Source organism: Ranitomeya imitator, chromosome 2 (assembly GCF_032444005.1).
Source record: "Ranitomeya imitator isolate aRanImi1 chromosome 2, aRanImi1.pri, whole genome shotgun sequence".
NCBI lineage: Eukaryota > Metazoa > Chordata > Amphibia > Anura > Dendrobatidae > Ranitomeya > Ranitomeya imitator.
The window spans coordinates 846,752,017-846,774,655 of record NC_091283.1 but is presented as its reverse complement, the minus strand read 5'-3'; the positions used below and the strand labels follow the sequence as shown (position 1 = coordinate 846,774,655).

The window sequence follows — 22,639 nt, the reverse complement described above, 5'->3', positions numbered from 1 at the left end:
CCTCACACGTCCCCGCCGGCCGGGACCAGGTTACACCGAGGCGATAGTAGTAATTACTGTATAACGAGACCTTCTCAAACTTTCTAATGCACTTTCTGTCTCTGTGAAGACCTGCTGCTCACAGCTGAGGGTTCGTTACAAATGTATCTGGTCCAGGCAGTCGGCATGTCAGACGGATACATTTTTCCTGCACTGATACATTGTAACAAACTAGGACAACAGGAGAGAGAATTGTGCTGCTGGGTTTAGTTTATATAGAGTGGGTGCAACAGGACCAAACCCTCTGCTGTGTGAGCAGGAGAAAGACTACAAGATAATAAAGGGTTAAAGGAGCCACTAACCCCACAGTCTGTGGACAAGTTTCTGCCATGTGTGAATGGTGACCCCTCAGCAGTGGCCCCCACTATGGCCCCCTGTGTGATCAGCTGTGGGGGGAGCGGTGCCATGTCCCCCATTATGGCCCCCTGTGTGATCAGCTGTGGGGGGAGCGGTGCCATGTCCCCCATTATGGCCCCCTGTGTGATCAGCTGTGGGGGGAGCGGTGCCATGTCCCCCACTATGGCCCCTGTGTGATCAGCTGTGGGGGGAGCGGTGCCATGTCCCCCACTATGGCCCCTGTGTGATCAGCTCTGGGGGGAGCGGTGCCATGTCCCCCACTATGGCCCCTGTGTGATCAGCTGTGGGGGGAGCGGTGTCGTGTCCCCCATTATGGCCCCCTGTGTGATCAGCTGTGGGGGGAGCGGTGCCGTGTCCCCCACTATGGCCCCTGTGTGATCAGCTCTGGGGGGAGCGGTGTCATGTCCCCCACTATGGCCCCTGTGTGATCAGCTGTGGGGGGAGCGGTGTCGTGTCCCCCACTATGGCCCCTGTGTGATCAGCTGTGGGGGGAGCGGTGCCATGTCCCCCACTATGGCCCCTGTGTGATCAGCTGTGGGGGGAGCGGTGTCATGTCCCCCATTATGGCCCCCTGTGTGATCAGCTGTGGGGGGAGCGGTGTCATGTCCCCCATTATGGCCCCTGTGTGATCAGCTGTGGGGGGAGCGGTGCCATGTCCTCCACTATGGCCCCCTGTGTGATCAGCTGTGGGGGGAGCGGTGTCATGTCCCCCATTATGGCCCCTGTGTGATCAGCTGTGGGGGGAGCGGTGTCATGTCCCCCATTATGGCCCCCTGTGTGATCAGCTGTGGGGGGAGCGGTGTCATGTCCCCCATTATGGCCCCTGTGTGATCAGCTGTGGGGGGAGCGGTGCCATGTCCCCCATTATGGCCCCTGTGTGATCAGCTGTGGGGGGAGCGGTGTCATGTCCTCCACTATGGCCCCCTGTGTGATCAGCTGTGGGGGGAGCGGTGCCATGTCCTCCATTATGGCCCCTGTGTGATCAGCTGTGGGGGGAGCGGTGTCATGTCCCCCATTATGGCCCCCTGTGTGATCAGCTGTGGGGGGAGCGGTGTCATGTCCTCCACTATGGCCCCCTGTGTGATCAGCTGTGGGGGGAGCGGTGTCATGTCCCCCATTATGGCCCCGTGTGATCAGCTGTGGGGGGAGCGGTGTCATGTCCCCCATTATGACCCTGTGTGATCAGCTGTGGGGGGAGCGGTGTCATGTCCTCCACTATGGCCCCTGTGTGATCAGCTGTGGGGGGAGCGGTGTCATGTCCCCCACTATGGCCCCTGTGTGATCAGCTGTGGGGGGAGCGGTGTCGTGTCCCCCATTATGGCCCCCTGTGTGATCAGCTGTGGGGGGAGCGGTGCCATGTCCTCCATTATGGCCCCTGTGTGATCAGCTGTGGGGGGAGCGGTGTCATGTCCCCCACTATGGCCCCTGTGTGATCAGCTGTGGGGGGAGCGGTGTCATGTCCCCCACTATGGCCCCTGTGTGATCAGCTGTGGGGGGAGCGGTGTCGTGTCCCCCATTATGGCCCCCTGTGTGATCAGCTGTGGGGGGAGCGGTGCCGTGTCCCCCACTATGGCCCCTGTGTGATCAGCTCTGGGGGGAGCGGTGTCATGTCCCCCACTATGGCCCCTGTGTGATCAGCTGTGGGGGGAGCGGTGTCGTGTCCCCCACTATGGCCCCTGTGTGATCAGCTGTGGGGGGAGCGGTGCCATGTCCCCCACTATGGCCCCTGTGTGATCAGCTGTGGGGGGAGCGGTGTCATGTCCCCCATTATGGCCCCCTGTGTGATCAGCTGTGGGGGGAGCGGTGTCATGTCCCCCATTATGGCCCCCTGTGTGATCAGCTGTGGGGGGAGCGGTGCCATGTCCCCCATTATGGCCCCTGTGTGATCAGCTGTGGGGGGAGCGGTGTCATGTCCCCCATTATGGCCCCCTGTGTGATCAGCTGTGGGGGGAGCGGTGTCATGTCCCCCATTATGGCCCCTGTGTGATCAGCTGTGGGGGGAGCGGTGCCATGTCCCCCATTATGGCCCCTGTGTGATCAGCTGTGGGGGGAGCGGTGTCATGTCCTCCACTATGGCCCCCTGTGTGATCAGCTGTGGGGGGAGCGGTGCCATGTCCTCCATTATGGCCCCTGTGTGATCAGCTGTGGGGGGAGCGGTGTCATGTCCCCCATTATGGCCCCCTGTGTGATCAGCTGTGGGGGGAGCGGTGTCATGTCCTCCACTATGGCCCCCTGTGTGATCAGCTGTGGGGGGAGCGGTGTCATGTCCCCCATTATGGCCCCGTGTGATCAGCTGTGGGGGGAGCGGTGTCATGTCCCCCATTATGACCCTGTGTGATCAGCTGTGGGGGGAGCGGTGTCATGTCCTCCACTATGGCCCCCTGTGTGATCAGCTGTGGGGGGAGCGGTGCCATGTCCTCCATTATGGCCCCTGTGTGATCAGCTGTGGGGGGAGCGGTGTCATGTCCCCCACTATGGCCCCTGTGTGATCAGCTGTGGGGGGAGCGGTGTCATGTCCCCCACTATGGCCCCCTGTGTGATCAGCTGTGGGGGGAGCGGTGTCATGTCCCCCACTATGGCCCCCTGTGTGATCAGCTCTGGGGGGAGCGGTGCCATGTCCCCCACTATGGCCCCCTGTGTGATCAGCTGTGGGGGGAGCGGTGCCATGTCCTCCATTATGGCCCCTGTGTGATCAGCTGTGGGGGGGAGCGGTGTCATGTCCCCCACTATGGCCCCCTGTGTGATCAGCTGTGGGGGGAGCGGTGTCATGTCCCCCATTATGGCCCCCTGTGTGATCAGCTCTGGGGGGAGCGGTGCCATGTCCCCCACTATGGCCCCCTGTGTGATCAGCTGTGGGAGGAGCGGTGTCATGTCCTCCACTATGACCCCTGTGTGATCAGCTGTGGGGGGAGCGGTGTCATGTCCTCCACTATGGCCCCCTGTGTGATCAGCTGTGGGGGGAGCGGTGCCATGTCCCCCATTATGGCCCCCTGTGTGATCAGCTGTGGGGGGAGCGGTGTCATGTCCTCCACTATGGCCCCCTGTGTGATCAGCTCTGGGGGGAGCAGTGCCATGTCCCCCACTATGGCCCCCTGTGTGATCAGCTGTGGGGGGAGCGGTGTCATGTCCCCCATTATGGCCCCTGTGTGATCAGCTGTGGGGGGAGCGGTGCCGTGTCCTCCATTATGGCTCCCTGTGTGATCAGCTGTGGGGGGAGCGGTGCCATGTCCCCCACTATGACCCTGTGTGATCAGCTGTGGGGGGAGCGGTGCCATGTCCTCCATTATGGCTCCCTGTGTGATCAGCTGTGGGGGGAGCGGTGCCATGTCCCCCACTATGACCCTGTGTGATCAGCTGTGGGGGGAGCGGTGCCATGTCCTCCATTATGGCTCCCTGTGTGATCAGCTGTGGGGGGAGCGGTGTCATGTCCCCCACTATGGCCCCCTGTGTGATCAGCTGTGGGGGGAGCGGTGTCATGTCCTCCACTATGGCCCCCTGTGTGATCAGCTGTGGGGGGAGCGGTGCCATGTCCCCCATTATGGCCCCCTGTGTGATCAGCTCTGGGGGGAGCGGTGCCATGTCCTCCATTATGGCCCCCTGTGTGATCAGCTGTGGGGGGAGCGGTGTCATGTCCCCCATTATGGCCCCTGTGTGATCAGCTGTGGGGGGAGCGGTGTCATGTCCCCCACTATGACCCTGTGTGATCAGCTGTGGGGGGAGCGGTGCCATGTCCTCCATTATGGCCCCCTGTGTGATCAGCTCTGGGGGGAGCGGTGCCATGTCCTCCATTATGGCCCCCTGTGTGATCAGCTCTGGGGGGAGCGGTGCCATGTCCTCCATTATGGCCCCTGTGTGATCAGCTGTGGGGGGAGCGGTGTCATGTCTTCCACTATGGCCCCCTGTGTGATCAGCTGTGGGGGGAGCGGTGCCGTGTCCCCCATTATGGCCCCCTGTGTGATCAGCTGTGGGGGGAGCGGTGCCATGTCCTCCATTATGGCCCCCTGTGTGATCAGCTGTGGGGGGAGCGGTGCCATGTCCTCCACTATGGCCCCTGTGTGATCAGCTGTGGGGGGAGCGGTGTCATGTCCCCCATTATGGCCCCCTGTGTGATCAGCTGTGGGGGGAGCGGTGTCATGTCCTCCATTATGACCCTGTGTGATCAGCTGTGGGGGGAGCGGTGCCATGTCCCCCATTATGGCCCCCTGTGTGATCAGCTGTGGGGGGAGCGGTGCCGTGTCCCCCATTATGGCCCCTGTGTGATCAGCTGTGGGGAGAGCGGTGTCATGTCCCCCATTATGGCCCCCTGTGTGATCAGCTGTGGGGGGAGCGGTGCCGTGTCCCCCATTATGGCCCCCTGTGTGATCAGCTGTGGGGGGAGCGGCGCCATGTCCCCCATTATGGCCCCCTGTGTGATCAGCTGTGGGGGGAGCGGTGCCATGTCTTCCACTATGGCCCCCTGTGTGATCAGCTGTGGGGGGAGCGGTGCCATGTCCCCCATTATGGCCCCTGTGTGATCAGCTGTGGGGGGAGCGGCGCCATGTCCCCCATTATGGCCCTGTGTGATCAGCTGTGGGGGGAGCAGTGCCATGTCCCCCATTATGGCCCCCTGTGTGATCAGCTGTGGGGGGAGCGGTGCCATGTCCCCCATTATGGCTCCCTGTGTGATCAGCTGTGGGGGGAGCGGTGCCGTGTCCCCCATTATGGCCCCTGTGTGATCAGCTGTGGGGGGAGCAGTGCCATGTCCCCCATTATGGCCCCCTGTGTGATCAGCTGTGGGGGGAGCGGTGTCATGTCCCCCATTATGGCTCCTGTGTGATCAGCTGTGGGGGGAGCGGTGCCATGTCCTCCATTATGGCTCCCTGTGTGATCAGCTGTGGGGGGAGCGGTGCCATGTCCTCCACTATGACCCTGTGTGATCAGCTGTGGGGGGAGCGGTGCCATGTCCCCCATTATGGCCCCTGTGTGATCAGCTGTGGGGGGAGCGGTGCCATGTCCCCCACTATGGCCCCCTGTGTGATCAGCTGTGGGGGGAGCGGTGCCATGTCCTCCACTATGACCCTGTGTGATCAGCTGTGGGGGGAGCGGTGCCATGTCCTCCACTATGACCCTGTGTGATCAGCTGTGGGGGGAGCGGTGCCATGTCCTCCACTATGACCCTGTGTGATCAGCTGTGGGGGGAGCGGTGCCATGTCCCCCATTATGGCCCCTGTGTGATCAGCTGTGGGGGGAGCGGTGTCATGTCCTCCACTATGGCCCCCTGTGTGATCAGCTGTGGGGGGGAACGGTGCCATGTCCCCCATTATGGCCCCTGTGTGATCAGCTGTGGGGGGAGCGGTGCCATGTCCCCCACTATGGCCCCCTGTGTGATCAGCTGTGGGGGGAGCGGTGTCATGTCCCCCATTATGGCCCCTGTGTGATCAGCTGTGGGGGGAGCGGTGCCATGTCCCCCACTATGGCCCCCTGTGTGATCAGCTGTGGGGGGAGCGGTGTCATGTCCTCCATTATGGCCCCCTGTGTGATCAGCTGTGGGGAGAGCGGTGCCATGTCCCCCATTATGGCCCCCTGTGTGATCAGCTGTGGGGGGAGCGGTGTCATGTCCTCCATTATGGCCCCCTGTGTGATCAGCTGTGGGGGGAGCGGTGTCATGTCCTCCATTATGGCCCCTGTGTGATCAGCTGTGGGGAGAGCGGTGTCATGTCCCCCATTATGGCCCCCTGTGTGATCAGCTGTGGGGGGAGCGGTGTCATGTCCCCCATTATGGCCCCCTGTGTGATCAGCTGTGGGGGGAGCGGTGCCATGTCCCCCATTATGGCCCCCTGTGTGATCAGCTGTGGGGGGAGCGGTGCCATGTCCCCCATTATGGCCCCCTGTGTGATCAGCTGTGGGGGGAGCGGTGCCATGTCCCCCATTATGGCCCCTGTGTGATCAGCTGTGGGGGGAGCGGTGTCATGTCCTCCATTATGGCCCCTGTGTGATCAGCTGTGGGGGGAGCGGTGTCATGTCCTCCATTATGGCCCCTGTGTGATCAGCTGTGGGGGGAGCGGTGTCATGTCCCCCATTATGGCCCCTGTGTGATCAGCTGTGGGGGGAGCGGTGTCATGTCCTCCATTATGGCTCCTGTGTGATCACCTGTGGGGGGAGCGGTGCCATGTCCTCCATTATGGCTCCTGTGTGATCAGCTGTGGGGGGAGCGGTGTCATGTCCTCCATTATGGCCCCCTGTGTGATCAGCTGTGGGGGGAGCGGTGCCATGTCCTCCATTATGGCCCCCTGTGTGATCAGCTGTGGGGGGAGCGGTGTCATGTCCTCCATTATGGCCCCCTGTGTGATCAGCTGTGGGGGGAGCGGTGTCATGTCCTCCATTATGGCCCCCTGTGTGATCAGCTGTGGGGGGAGCGGTGTCATGTCCTCCATTATGGCCCCCTGTGTGATCAGCTGTGGGGAGAGCGGTGTCATGTCCCCCATTATGGCTCCTGTGTGATCAGCTGTGGGGGGAGCGGTGTCATGTCCTCCATTATGGCCCCCTGTGTGATCAGCTGTGGGGGGAGCGGTGTCATGTCCCCCATTATGGCCCCCTGTGTGATCAGCTCTGGGGGGAGCGGTGCCATGTCCCCCACTATGGCCCCCTGTGTGATCAGCTGTGGGGGGAGCGGTGCCATGTCCTCCATTATGGCCCCCTGTGTGATCAGCTGTGGGGGGAGCGGTGCCATGTCCTCCATTATGGCCCCCTGTGTGATCAGCTGTGGGGGGAGCGGTGCCATGTCCTCCATTATGGCCCCTGTGTGATCAGCTGTGGGGGGAGCGGTGTCCTGTCCTCCATTATGGCCCCCTGTGTGATCAGCTGTGGGGGGAGCGGTGCCATGTCCTCCATTATGGCCCCCTGTGTGATCAGCTGTGGGGGGAGCGGTGCCATGTCCTCCACTATGGCCCCCTGTGTGATCAGCTGTGGGGGGAGCGGTGTCCTGTCCCCCACTATGGCCCCCTGTGTGATCAGCTGTGGGGGGAGCGGCGCCATCATGTCCCCCATTATGGCCCCCTGTGTGATCAGCTGTGGGGGGAGAGGTGTCCTGTCCCCCACTATGGCCCCCTGTGTGATCAGCTGTGGGGGGAGAGGTGTCCTGTCCCCCACTATGGCCCCTGTGTGATCAGCTGTGGGGGGAGCGGTGCCATGTCCTCCATTATGGCCCCCTGTGTGATCAGCTCTGGGGGGAGCGGTGCCATGTCCCCCACTATGGCCCCCTGTGTGATCAGCTGTGGGGGGAGCGGTGTCCTGTCCTCCATTATGGCCCCTGTGTGATCAGCTGTGGGGGGAGCGGTGCCATGTCCTCCATTATGGCTCCTGTGTGATCAGCTGTGGGGGGAGCGGTGCCATGTCCTCCATTATGGCCCCCTGTGTGATCAGCTGTGGGGGGAGCGGTGTCATGTCCCCCACTATGGCCCCCTGTGTGATCAGCTGTGGGGGGAGCGGCGCCATCATGTCCCCCATTATGGCCCCCTGTGTGATCAGCTGTGGGGGGAGCGGTGTCATGTCCCCCACTATGGCCCCTGTGTGATCAGCTGTGGGGGAAGCGGCGCCATCATGTCCCCCATTATGGCCCCCTGTGTGATCAGCTGTGGGGGGAGAGGTGTCCTGTCCCCCACTATGGCCCCCTGTGTGATCAGCTGTGGGGGGAGAGGTGTCCTGTCCCCCATTATGGCCCCCTGTGTGATCAGCTGTGGGGGGAGAGGTGTCCTGTCCCCCACTATGGCCCCTGTGTGATCAGCTGTGGGGGGAGCGGTGCCATGTCCTCCATTATGGCCCCCTGTGTGATCAGCTCTGGGGGGAGCGGTGCCATGTCCCCCACTATGGCCCCCTGTGTGATCAGCTGTGGGGGGAGCGGTGTCCTGTCCCCCACTATGGCCCCCTGTGTGATCAGCTGTGGGGGGAGCGGTGTCCTGTCCCCCACTATGGCCCCTGTGTGATCAGCTGTGGGGGGAGCGGTGTCATGTCCCCCATTATGGCCCCCTGTGTGATCAGCTGTGGGGGGAGCGGTGTCATGTCCTCCATTATGGCCCCCTGTGTGATCAGCTGTGGGGGGAGAGGTGTCCTGTCCCCCACTATGGCCCCTGTGTGATCAGCTGTGGGGGGAGCGGTGCCATGTCCTCCATTATGGCCCCCTGTGTGATCAGCTCTGGGGGGAGCGGTGCCATGTCCTCCATTATGGCCCCCTGTGTGATCAGCTGTGGGGGGAGCGGTGTCATGTCCTCCACTATGGCCCCCTGTGTGATCAGCTGTGGGGGGAGCGGTGTCATGTCCCCCACTATGGCCCCCTGTGTGATCAGCTGTGGGGGGAGCGGTGTCATGTCCTCCATTATGGCCCCCTGTGTGATCAGCTGTGGGGGGAGCGGTGTCATGTCCCCCATTATGGCCCCCTGTGTGATCAGCTGTGGGGGGAGAGGTGTCCTGTCCCCCACTATGGCCCCTGTGTGATCAGCTGTGGGGGGAGCGGTGCCATGTCCTCCATTATGGCCCCCTGTGTGATCAGCTCTGGGGGGAGCGGTGCCATGTCCTCCATTATGGCCCCCTGTGTGATCAGCTGTGGGGGGAGCGGTGTCATGTCCTCCACTATGGCCCCCTGTGTGATCAGCTGTGGGTGGAGCGGTGTCATGTCCCCCACTATGGCCCCCTGTGTGATCAGCTGTGGGGGGAGCGGTGCCATCATGTCCCCCATTATGGCCCCCTGTGTGATCAGCTGTGGGGGGAGCGGTGTCCTGTCCCCCACTATGGCCCCTGTGTGATCAGCTGTGGGGGGAGCGGCGCCATCATGTCCCCCACTATGGCCCCTGTGTGATCAGCTGTGGGGGGAGCGGCGCCATCATGTCCCCCATTATGGCCCCCTGTGTGATCAGCTGTGGGGGGAGAGGTGTCCTGTCCCCCACTATGGCCCCCTGTGTGATCAGCTGTGGGGGGAGCGGTGCCATGTCCTCCATTATGGCCCCCTGTGTGATCAGCTCTGGGGGGAGCGGTGCCATGTCCCCCACTATGGCCCCCTGTGTGATCAGCTGTGGGGGGAGCGGTGTCCTGTCCTCCATTATGGCCCCCTGTGTGATCAGCTGTGGGGGGAGCGGTGTCCTGTCCCCCATTATGGCCCCTGTGTGATCAGCTGTGGGGGGAGCGGCGCCATCATGTCCCCCACTATGGCCCCTGTGTGATCAGCTGTGGGGGGAGCGGCGCCATCATGTCCCCCATTATGGCCCCCTGTGTGATCAGCTGTGGGGGGAGAGGTGTCATGTCCCCCATTATGGCCCCTGTGTGATCAGCTGTGGGGGGAGCGGCGCCATCATGTCCCCCACTATGGCCCCTGTGTGATCAGCTGTGGGGGGAGCGGCGCCATCATGTCCCCCATTATGGCCCCCTGTGTGATCAGCTGTGGGGGGAGAGGTGTCATGTCCCCCATTATGGCCCCCTGTGTGATCAGCTGTGGGGGGAGCGGTGTCCTGTCCCCCACTATGGCCCCCTGTGTGATCAGCTGTGGGGGGAGCGGTGTCCTGTCCCCCACTATGGCCCCCTGTGTGATCAGCTGTGGGGGGAGCGGTGTTATGCCCCCCGGACTCACGTGCTGTCGTCCACCAGGTAGTAGTCGCGTCCGTCCGTCCTGATGCACAGGATGTTGTCGGCCGAGTTGTTGAAGAGTCGAGTGATCGGGAGGATTTTCTCCTTCAGGTTCTTTCCCAATTCTATGGATTTTATACTGGAAAAGATCAAAGTTTCGATATTTCTGTATATTTCTATCCAATGCAGATGGCGGCGCTCCCCCTCCGACAACGCCACGCAGAGCTGCCATTCCAGATGCTGGGAAAGCTGGGTGACTGTGGTGATGAGAGCGATACATTGTCACCCAACTTTCCCAGAAAGATAAAGGAGAATATAGGGGCTGACATCATCCCTCTGTGGTAATAAGGGATTATTGGGGGTCACACAGGACCTGAGGGGGCAGGTATTCTCTTTTAGGTGCAGTACCCCTCGGGACGTGTATAACATTTTCTCGGAGTTTTCCTCTAACGTCACACGAGGTTCTTCTACCGCTAAACAGAAGGTGAGCGAGTTCTTTTCTTGCTGAAACCCCCCAATCTCAGATGTGATTCCTGGGGGAATCCGCTGCGGGGGGCTCGTCTCCTCTCCACTATACTGGAGATGCTGCGTTACAATGGGTCAGCGTTTCCAGTGTGAGGAGCCCTGTGTAGTGGGGTACAGACTGTGAGGCCCCAACTATAGCGCCCTATTAATAAGGGTGTCTGCAATACACTTCTGTCCGGACCCTCCTTGCGGACCCCCGGGGATGAGATGCCAGACGCCGCCATGTGCCACTCACTTGCTGATAAGAATGTCGCCCTTCCAGTGCTCGGTGACGCCGTCGTACCCGTAGTAGCGCAGGACGAAGGAGCCCTGACTCGTCTGGCACAGCTTCAATAACCGCGCTTTCCAGGAGCCCTGAAATACGAAGCATCAGATCAGCGAGAATCCCGGACCCTGCGGGCAGAGATCTGCAGAGAGTGGCCGCAAACGCTGGGAAAGAATGGAAATGGTCTCGCTTCTAAAGTCTGAACACGACCCAAGTCCTGGCAAAAGCTGCGAGGACGGACACAAGGTGCTGATCTGGCGATATCCGCAGCGATCTGCCCCGTAACCGCTCACACAGCGGCTGCCGCCCCCATCTTTGCACTCGCCGCTGCGTCTTTGCTGCGTTTTTCAGTGCAGATTTGTCACAAAACCTGAAGGTTTTCCTGCTGCAGTGAATGAGAATCCCGGGGTCTCGTGCACCCGCTGATTATTTGTGACCTGCACATTTACATCTGCATCTTGTCAATTCAGTCAGCGTTATTGCTGCAGATTTCACCCAAAGTAACGAGTAGGGAAAAATGTAAGTAAAAACGTGCGTAGTTTACTCTGCATTTTTCCTGCCCAGAGAAGCGGAAATTTCTGCACCAAATACACCGCTAAGGGTACGTGTCCACGTTCAGGATTGCATCAGGATTTGGTCAGGATTTTATGCAGGTAAAATCCTGACCAAATCTGCACCTGAGGTCACTGGCAGGTCACCTGCGTTGTTCTTCCGTTGTTTCTGCAATGTGAGGACATGCTGCGTTCTGAAAAGACGCGCCGCATGTCCGTTTCTGCGGGTCTGCCGCATGCGTCTTTTAATGCATAGTGAACACGGGATTTCATGAAATCCCCTCCACTATGCTGTAACATCTGGACGCTGCGTGTTTGACGCTGCGGCTCAACGCTGCGTCAAAAACGCAGCGTTTCCTGAACGTGGAAACATACCCTTACGGGACCGCACCTCGTCCCGCTAACACACCGCACCTCGTCCCGCTAACACGACCGCACCTCGTCCCGCTAACACGACCGCACCTCGTCCCGCTAACACGACCGCACCTCGTCCCGCTAACACGACCGCACCTCGTCCCGCTAACACGGCCGCACCTCGTCCCGCTAACACGACCGCACCTCGTCCCGCTAACACGACCGCACCTCGTCCCGCTAACACGACCGCACCTCGTCCCGCTAACACGACCGCACCTCGTCCCGCTAACACGACCGCACCTCGTCCCGCTAACACGACCGCACCTCGTCCCGCTAACACGACCGCACCTCGTCCCGCTAACACGGCCGCACCTCGTCCCGCTAACACGGCCGCACCTCGTCCCGCTAACACGACCGCACCTCGTCCCGCTAACACGACCGCACCTCGTCCCGCTAACACGACCGCACCTCGTCCCGCTAACACGACCGCACCTCGTCCCGCTAACACGACCGCACCTCGTCCCGCTAACACGACCGCACCTCGTCCCGCTAACACGACCGCACCTCGTCCCGCTAACACGGCCGCACCTCGTCCCGCTAACACGACCGCACCTCGTCCCGCTAACACGACCGCACCTCGTCCCGCTAACACGGCCGCACCTCGTCCCGCTAACACGGCCGCACCTCGTCCCGCTAACACGGCCGCACCTCGTCCCGCTAACACGACCGCACCTCGTCCCGCTAACAGCTGCATGGTTGCATACAGGACCCCCATGGTAGCTGTACCAGACCCCAACGTATGAGGAGCACATTACCTTCTTGTTAAACACGTAGGACGGGGGAGACTTGATGAGACATCCCTGTTTAATGATCTGATCATCTGCAAAGAAATCACAATGAAGATCGAGCAAAACTACATAGTATCCACCTACAGGAAGGGAGGCGGTGGCACAGCTACATCTGTACACAGGGATGATGGGAGTGACATATATCAAGTCTGAGATCAGCTGTGACATCACCTAATGACTTCTATGGGAGTGTACTGGGCATGCTCTGTGACCTGTGCTGAAGTGAAGGGAGGAGGCGGGCTGTGACATCACCTATTTACTTCTATGGGAGTGTAGTGGGCATGCTCAGTGACCTGTGCAGATATGAGGGGAGGGGGTGAGCTGTGGCATCACCTAATGACTTCTATGGGACTGTACTGGGCATGCTCAGTGACCTGTGCAGATATGAGGGGAGGGGGTGAGCTGCGACATCACCTAATGACTTATCTGGGACTGTACTGGGCATACTCTGTGACATGTGCAGATATGAGGGGAGGGGGTAAGCTGTGACATCATTGCTGACTGTGGATCCCGTGTTATCTATGCACAGGTGCCATGTAATCCTGTCTGTGATGATAATGAGATAACTGCGGAGACGTGATTCATATTTACAGAACAGGATCTGTGACTCCATAAGACTTTAGGATTTTATGTAAATAATTCTAAGTAGTGACATAGAAAATAAAAGAAATCTGCAACATTCTGATAAACCATAAATCATTTTTCGAGTCTCTTTCCCTGTGAGGTCGCGGCTAGAAATAAGTTCTCCGTCTAGGAATGTGCGGAGCGACACGAAGGGCAAAAGTTTCCACTCAAACTGGTTAAACTTGTAGAACTGTGACCCCGTCACACAGTAATCGAGGCGCCGCCACCAACCTGCCTAGAAATAGCGGTGACACCGGACCACCCGGACCGCCAGTCTCTATACAGGACCCCATACTGGATACAGGGCATTGTGGGGTCCGGCTCCTCTTACCTGTGATGGAGATTATCCTCTTGGGGCCCATCGTGGACCAGGGGCTTCCGGCTATGGAGAGAAAATGCCATCAGCTATGGGATTCAGAAATCAGGGGCCGAGCTATAAGTGGTGACACCTGGGGGTGCAGAGGTAGCGGTGACACCTGGGGGTGCAGAGGTAGCGGTGACACCCAGGGGTGCAGAGGAAGCGGTGACACCCGGGGGAGCAGAGGTAGCGGTGACACTTGGGGGTGCAGAGGTAGCGGTGACACCTGGGGGTGCAGAGGTAGCGGTGACACCCAGGGGTGCAGAGGAAGCGGTGACACCCGGGGGTGCAGAGGTAGCGGTGACAACTAGGGGTGCAGAGGTAGCGGTGACACCCGGGGGTGCAGAGGTAGCGGTGACACCCGGGGGTGCAGAGGAAGCGGTGACACTCGGGGGTGCAGAGGTAGCGGTGACACCCGGGGGTGCAGAGGTAGCGGTGACACCCGGGGGTGCAGAGGAAGCGGTGACACCCGGGGGTGCAGAGGTAGCGGTGACACCCGGGGGTGCAGAGGTAGCGGTGACACCCGGGGGTGCAGAGGTAGCGGTGACACCCGGGGGTGCAGAGGTAGCGGTGACACCCGGGGGTGCAGAGGTAGCGGTGACACCCGGGGGTGCAGAGGTAGCGGTGACACCCGGGGGTGCAGAGGTAGCGGTGACACCCGGGGGTGCAGAGGTAGCGGTGACACCCGGGGGTGCAGAGGAAGCGGTGACACCCGGGGGTGCAGAGGTAGCGGTGACACCCGGGGGTGCAGAGGTAGCGGTGACACCCGGGGGTGCAGAGGTAGCGGTGACACCCGGGGGTGCAGAGGTAGCGGTGACACCCGGGGGTGCAGAGGTAGCGGTGACACCCGGGGGTGCAGAGGTAGCGGTGACACCCGGGGGTGCTGCTGTAGTGGCTGCAGGGTAACAGTGACTTTGACTTGAGACGAGGAAATGAACCAGTTTCAAGCTTAAACTCTGAACTTCACGCTCGGCCGATCAGGGTCCAACCGGTAAAGTGACTCTTTCTCATTGGTGTAAAACAAAGTACAGCACTGTGTTCCTCGAGCACTACAACCCCCATCCTGCTTCCAGGAACTTTGTGTCTTATGTAATCGCCCACATAGGAAACGTCGCTGAGTCCTAGTGACCGATCTATGACATAATGATCCGAGCACAGAAATACCGAGAGAACAAAGAGAATAAAGAAAAGGCAAATAAGAAGAAGAATGCAGAACTAGTGACCAAGAAATAGTAGAATAGTAGTAAAAAGTTCTAAGTAATAAAAATAAATATTGTCAGAATGATAAAAATGGAGTGAAAATAGAAAATGTGAAATGAAATAAAATTATAATAAATAACAAATGAAAAACACAATAATCCTCTATTTGTCTAAGATGGAAAACGACTGTTTCTTCCAGCTGATGTCAGCGCTATTTCCAGACCCCTCACTGTACGGTGATCGGTGCGGATAGAGAACGTTCCGTCATCCACTTATTCAGAAGTGGTCGGTCGGTGTAAATGTGGCGGCCGCCTTACATTGTCACACGCTGGAGACAGAATTCTCATAGGGAATTGCTATATATGCAGTTGCCTAGAACCGGACGTCTACATTGGTTCACACTTTGCCGCCATCAAACATCAGATTGAGAGACATAATTGAAAACAAAATCTACTAAAAAATAAAACCACAAACAAAGTCGAGGTCAATCAACTTCAAGTGATAAAACCTCTTGTCCCCTAATAAGGCTGCGGTCACACTATCAGTATTTGGTCAGTATTTTACATCAGTATTTGTAGCCAAAACCAGGAGTGGAACAATTAGAGGAAAAGTATAATAGAAACATCTGCACCACTTCTGTATTTATCACCCACTCCTGGTTTTGGCTACAAATACTGATGTAAAATACTGACCAAATACTGATAGTGTGACCGCAGCCTTATAATTAAAGGGACCCATCACTTCTGTTCTTACCTCCTGTAGATTATGAGGACGCCCCTCTGCACAGTGATAATCCCCCCCCCCCCCCGCACACTAATGCCTCCCCCCCACACAGTAATGTCCCCTCCCCTCCCCCCCCCCGCACACTAATAAGGCTATGTGCACACGTTCAGGATTTCTCGCAGAAAATTCCTGAGAAAAACTGGACATTTTCTGCAAGAAATCTGCAAGAAAACCGCATGCGTTTTTGCTGCGATTTTGCCGCGGTTTTGACGAATTTTTGCCGCGTTTTTTTCCGGACACTTCCCAATGCATTTTGTAGTGGGAAATCTGGCTACATGGTACAAAGCTATATACCCCTGCAGGGGGCATTGTGGCCGCACTGGACCGCACCATATGCCACTATGGGAAGCAGCCCGCGGCACTATCAGCTCCACACCGTGCCAATGCCCGGAGCTGCCACAGGCGCACTTAGCACTGACTGTTGGTGTACGTTCACACTTGGAGTTTTTTTTTTTCAGCAGAAAAACCTGATCTCTTGGCAGGAAAGAAGCTGCAGAAAAAAAGCAAGTTTTCCTTGTTGCATTTTTTTATGTATTTTTTGCAGCGGTTCTGGCATGCTAGATTTGTCTTTTCTACATGCTGATAAAGTTTAGTATTGAAAAAAAGTCCTATTCCAAAAACTGAGGTTTTGTCATAAAAAAACACTGCAAAAAATGATATCTGCGTTTTTGTTGCGTTTTTTTCAGCGTTTGTTTCACAACAAGTTCAAGTCAATGGGTGAAAAAATGCTGAAAAGATGTACAAAAAAAAACAAGCAAAGCACAAAAAACGATTACAAAAAATAAAACAAACGAAAAAAACCAATGTGTGAGCAGGGGATTTCCGAAAACTCATGGGCTTTGCTGGTCCTGTAAAACACAGCTGAAAATTAGCATAAAAAACGCAGCAAAAAAACCCAGTGTGAACTCCGCCTTACCCAGAGAAAGAGATCAGAACCCTCATCATCCTCTGCTGTGGTCGGTCTGGGGAAGATTAGTCGCCGACTCCCTGATCATTATGACAATGACTTGCGGACAGGCTCTTCCTCGATCACCCGCTGTTAGCAGACCCCCATCCCACATTGCCGGGTACTTACAGGTGAGCTACGTACAGGTGAGCTGCGTCCAGGTGCTGCAGGTGGGCTGCGTCCAGGTGGGCTGCGTATAGGTGCTGCAGGTGAACTACGTACAGGTGGGCTGCGTACAGGTGAGCTGTGTACAGGTGAGCTTCGTACAGGCGCTGCAGGTGAGCTGTGTACAGGTGGGCTGCGTCCAGGTGCTGCAGGTGAGCTGTGTATAGGTGGGCTGCGTCCAGGTGCTGCAGGTGAGCTACGTACAGGTGAGCTTCGTACAGGTGAGCTGCGTCCAGGTGCTGCAGGTGAGCTACGTACAGGTGAGCTGCGTCCAGGTGCTGCAGGTGAGCTACGTACAGGTGGGCTGCGTACAGGTGAGCTGCATACAGGTGAGCTTCGTACAGGCGCTGCAGGTGAGCTGTGTATAGGTGGGCTGCGTCCAGGTGCTGCAGGTGAGCTACGTACAGGTGAGCTTCGTACAGGTGAGCTGCGTCCAGGTGCTGCAGGTGAGCTACGTACAGGTGAGCTGCGTCCAGGTGCTGCAGGTGAGCTACGTACAGGTGGGCTGCGTACAGGTGAGCTGCATACAGGTGAGCTTCGTACAGGCGCTGCAGGTGAGCTGTGTATAGGTGGGCTGCGTCCAGGTGCTGCAGGTGAGCTACGTACAGGTGAGCTTCGTACAGGTGAGCTGCATCCAGGTGCTCCAGGTGAGCTGTATCCAGGTGAGCTGTGTCCTGGTGAGCTGTGTCCTGGTGAGCTGTGTCCTGGTGAGCTGCGTACAGGTGCTGCAGGTAGCTACGTACAGGTGAGCTGTATCCAGGTGTCGGCACTGTCACTGCAGCCTCGGCCTCCTATTTGTAAGAGCGCAGAGGCTGAAATCTGATCTGCCAGGAATTTCCCTCCTCCAGAACCTCGCAGGGTCCAGGGGATTTTTCTCTTTTTTTGAGCTTGAGCCCCCTGTAGAGAGGGAAAATCCAAAATCTCAGCTTGCTGTGAGAGACTCCTTGAGCCTTTGGGAGGGATTTGGGCGTCTGCCACTTCCTGGAGATCAGATACGTTTGACCGTATGTCGTGTACAAGGAAACGAGACAAGTGAAAAACAACGGCGGAGACCGAAAATACACAAAGGGGAAAACTTAATACGAAGTGTTGAAAACTGTTACATTGTATCTGGAGAGCTTTGATACTTATTCATCTTATGGGGTCCATATCCGGCCGCCATGGTGTAAGTGGAGACACATGCCGAGCGAGTGACCGCAAATCATGGAGAAATCTCTTCTAATATACTGAAATTGTTACACTTCCGATGATCACATTGTATAAACGTAGAAATATTTACATTTCAGTAATATTTGGCCACAAGGTGGCACAGTATAGCTTCTATCTTTGGAGTATTCATTGGACTGGTGATAGCGTTACATTCCTCTGCTCATATACAGCTATTTCATGGTTTTATAGCCGCTAGGGGGCGCTGTACGCAGTGCTGTGTGTGATACTTCACAAGGTCTGGTATGTTTGGTATCTGCTCTGAATGTTGACGTGAGGTTGTTCAATAATAGCACGGAAACATCAATCGTATAGATACAAACACTTTAGGAACGTTGGCTGAATATTCACCAACAGCTTCTTAAAGGGTTATCCCCATCACCCCATCAGCAAGTTCTCACCCATCCATCTCTGTGGCATATGGAAATATTGTAACAGAAGAAATTAAAGCCGGACGTCAGGACATTGCTGATAAAACAGGGATAAGAGGAAGAGAATGGGAACCATCCCTTTAATTTTCTGTTCCTCTGACTTGGCCTATGAGTAGTTTTTATAGTTTGCTTATCTGTTGTGATATCTCCACACTGAATGATAATGTTACATGTAGATACACAAGCATTAAGAATTACACTCCTCCCCCAATTGTAAGTGTGGTTGTACGTGCTGTTGTGACTGCTGCCCCTCTGGGTGTTATGACTGGCTGCCCCTCTGGGTGTTATAACCTGCTGCCCCTCTTGCTGTTATAACCTTCTGCCCCTCTGGCTGGTATGACCTGCTGCCCCTCTGGCTGTTATGACCTGCTGCCCCTCTGGCTGTTATGACCTGCTGCCCCTCTGGCTGTTATGACCTGCTGCCCCTCTGGCTGTTATGACCTGCTGCCCCTCTGGCTGTTATGACCTGCTGCCCCTCTGGCTGTTATGACCTGCTGCCACCCTGGCTATTATAACCTGCTTCCCCTCTTGCTGTTATGATCTGTTGCCCCTCTGGCTGTTATGACCGGCTTCCCCTCTGGCTGTTATGACCGGCTGCCCCTCTGGCTGTTATGACCGGCTGCCCCTCTGGCTGTTATGACCGGCTGCCCCTCTGGCTGTTATGACCGGCTGCCCCTCTGGCTGTTATGACCGGCTGCCCCTCTGGCTGTTATGATCGGCTGCCCCTCTGGCTGTTATGACCGGCTGCCCCTCTGGCTGTTATGATCGGCTGCCCCTCTGGCTGTTATGACCGGCTGCCCCTCTGGCTGTTATGACCGGCTGCCCCTTTGGCTGTTATGATCGGCTGCCCCTCTGGCTGTTATGATCGGCTGCCCCTCTGGCTGTTATGATCGGCTGCCCCTCTGGCTGTTATAACTGGCTGCCCCTCTGTCTGTTATGATCTGTTGCCACTCTGGCTATTATAACCTGCTTCCCCTCTTGCTGTTATGATCTGTTGCCCCTCTGGCTGTTATGACCGGCTGCCCCTCTGGCTGTTATGACCGGCTTCCCATCTGGCTGTTATGACCGGCTTCCCCTCTGGCTGTTATGACCGGCTGCCCCTCTGGCTGTTATGACCGGCTGCCCCTCTGGCTGTTATGACCGGCTGCCCCTCTGGCTGTTATGATCTGTTGCCCCTCTGGCTGTTATGATCTGTTGCCCCTCTGGCTGTTATGACCGGCTTCCCCTCTGGCTGTTATGACCTGCTGCCCCTCTGGCTGTTATGACCGGCTGCCCCTCTGGCTGTTATGACCTGCTGCCCCTCTGGCTGTTGTGACCGGCTGCCCCTCTGGCTGTTGTGACCGGCTGCCCCTCTGGCTGTTGTGACCGGCTGCCCCTCTGGCTGTTGTGACCGGCTGCCCCTCTGGCTGTTGTGACCGGCTGCCCCTCTGGCTGTTGTGACCGGCTGCCCCTCTGGCTGTTATGACCGGCTGTCCCTCTGGCTGTTATGATCGGCTGTCCCTCTGGCTGTTATGACCGGCTGCCCCTCTGGCTGTTATGACCGGCTGCCCCTCTGGCTGTTATGACCGGCTGCCCCTCTGGCTGTTATGACCGGCTGCCCCTCTGGCTGTTATGACCGGCTGCCCCTCTGGCTGTTATGACCGGCTGCCCCTCTGGCTGTTATGACCTGCTGCCACTCTGGCTATTATAACCTGCTTCCCCTCTTGCTGTTATGATCTGTTGCCCCTCTGGCTGTTATGACCGGCTTCCCCTCTGGCTGTTATGACCGGCTTCCCCTCTGGCTGTTATGACCGGCTTCCCCTCTGGCTGTTATGACCGGCTGCCCCTCTGGCTGTTATGACCGGCTGCCCCTCTGGCTGTTATGACCGGCTGCCCCTCTGGCTGTTATGACCCGCTGCCCCTCTGGCTGTTATGACCCGCTGCCCCTCTGGCTGTTATGACCGGCTGCCCCTCTGGCTGTTATGATCGGCTGCCCCTCTGGCTGTTATGACCGGCTGCCCCTCTGGCTGTTATGATCGGCTGCCCCTCTGGCTGTTATGATCGGCTGCCCCTCTGGCTGTTATGACCGGCTGCCCCTCTGGCTGTTATGATCGGCTGCCCCTCTGGCTGTTATGATCGGCTGCCCCTCTGGCTGTTATGATCTGTTGCCACTCTGGCTATTATAACCTGCTTCCCCTCTTGCTGTTATGACCGGCTGCCCCTCTGGCTGTTATGACCGGCTTCCCCTCTGGCTGTTATGACCTGCTTCCCCTCTGGCTGATATGACCTGCTGCCCCTCTGGCTGATATGACCTGCTGCCCCTCTGGCTGTTATGACCTGCTTCCCCTCTGGCTGATATGACCTGCTGCCCCTCTGGCTGTTATGATCTGCTTCCCCTCTGGCTGTTATGACCGGCTTCCCCTCTGGCTGTTATGACCGGCTTCCCCTCTGGCTGTTATGACCGGCTGCCCCTCTGGCTGTAATGACCGGCTGCCCCTCTGGCTGTTATGACCGGCTGCCCCTCTGGCTGTAATGACCGGCTGTCCCTCTGGCTGTTTTGATCGGCTGCCCCTCTGGCTGTTATGACCGGCTGCCCCTCTGGCTGTTATGACGGGTCACAATACAGGGGTTTCAGTTACAGTACAGTGGTGCTAATGTCATGTTATACAGGAATAATTCATTAGCTGTATGCTGGTAATAGATACAGTAGAGCGGGATTATCCCCACGGTATTATTCACTTACATCAGGGCGGTGATTCTTCTGTCCAGTCATGGCGCAATCATGGTGATATTCAGTCACAGTATAGGGCTGTTATCTAAGAAGAAAACAGCCGCACTCTATCAATTATATACTCTGCAAATTTATTTTGTGTTTATTACATGTGCAGAAATCACCAGAGCAGGATGAAATAATGACGGTAATAAAGTTACGCTTCAACCCTTCCGGGGTCTCTGCCAAACCTCACTGGAAAGTAGATAGGCTAGTGTGAACATATTAGGGGTAAAACCCCCTTAAGGGCTCAGCATGGGGGAAGAATGGCGAGTCCTGCGCCCTCTGTGGTGTTATAAGACGCCATTCTTTCCCCTAATATGTTCGCACTAGCCTATCTACTTTCCAGTGAGGTTTGGCAGAGACCCCGGAAGGCTTTATTTAGACAGAATGCCAGAAGGACCATTACACATATAGAAATAACTAAAACCATACAAAAAAAAGACATACAAAAAGAATGATGAGCAGGAGTATTCCTAGAAGTATATCCTCATGCAATACGTATCCTCCATAATAAACATTCCGCCGGATAATAATTATAACATGAATGGACCTACAGGAGGACTCATGCATCTCACACTTATAGAAATATAATATTCTCAATAATTGGCAAAGCCACAACATTTCTTAGTAAATCACTTTTTTTATTAACAGATCACAGAATGGCATTAGAGAATATTGAATCAGTTGTTAAAAGACAAGAAGAAAGTTTCCAAACTAAACAAGATGAACAACCCTAGTCCTCATGAAGATCACTTCACAATCCAGTAATACATCTGGTCCTAGTTACCCGCCGAGTGTCACCGTGCCCGCTCTGCCTATAGCAGCTTCGTCAGGGGAAGTCGCCACAATCATTGCCAAGCCCCTATAAATACCCACTAAGTGCCCTTAGGTACCACCCAATAAATACTGACACCAGTGAGCGGCGTTCACTGAGTGTATAAAATCCGGGACAATCTGAGGATGCGCAGTTGGTATTCGTGCGTTCCACACGACAGGACATTCCTGCGTTCCATTTACCAGAAGTATTTTATTGCGGTCAGGTGACGCCAGGACACGTAGAAGACGTACCGGCGATCAGGATAACGCATTAGTCTGAGCCCAGAAAAATGATAACCACAAAGTATATTTACACCAATGGACCTTTTATACAATACCCAAAAATACCAAAACAATTATAATAAAGATTAAACACAAGCATATTGACTAAAAACCAATCATACAAATGTAACACTGGCCAAACCAGACCATTGCCCAATCAGTACTCCACAGAAAATTGCCAACCACCATCATCTAAAAGGATAATGTGTCCAATGATATGCCCCCCCCCCCCCCAACCCGAAAACCAGCTAATCCTCACAGTCTGAAAACTGGCATTTTCTCACGCTCCAGAGATCAGCGCAGGTCAGGCTGTGAGGCAGCGCAGCATCAGTGATGGCACCGCTAGTTACTGAAGCTGCGCTGGCAGCATCTCCTCATTCACCAGTAGTTTTCAGCCGGGGCGGTCGCATCTTGGCACCATCCTGGTTGAAAACTGTATATACCCCAGATATGGATTACTGTGTGGGACACAACTACGGACAGGTATGGGCATATTGTTGGTTTATTATTTTACTTTTATTACAGGAGATCAAGGGTGTCACATGG

The 22,639-nt window shown here is 56.7% G+C and overlaps 1 protein-coding gene across 3 annotated transcripts in view; it reads right to left on the bottom strand.

Annotated features, from left to right (window-relative positions):
• Positions 1 to 17,628, bottom strand: part of PLEKHS1 (pleckstrin homology domain containing S1) — a 43,849-nt gene extending 26,221 nt beyond the window's left edge. For 2 of the 3 annotated variants that reach the window (XM_069754342.1, XM_069754344.1), the window contains exons 1-5: positions 16,571 to 17,628; positions 13,486 to 13,536; positions 12,498 to 12,562; positions 10,748 to 10,866; positions 9,992 to 10,126 (exon numbers count right to left, since the gene is read on the bottom strand). In XM_069754342.1, the coding sequence (XP_069610443.1) occupies positions 9,992 to 10,126; positions 10,748 to 10,866; positions 12,498 to 12,562; positions 13,486 to 13,516 (350 nt within the window). In that variant the 5' untranslated portion in view covers positions 13,517 to 13,536; positions 16,571 to 17,628. The remainder of the gene's footprint in view (positions 1 to 9,991; positions 10,127 to 10,747; positions 10,867 to 12,497; positions 12,563 to 13,485; positions 13,537 to 16,570) is intronic. The other variant, XM_069754343.1, reaches the window with a different exon arrangement.
• Positions 17,629 to 22,639: the final 5,011 nt, after the last annotated feature.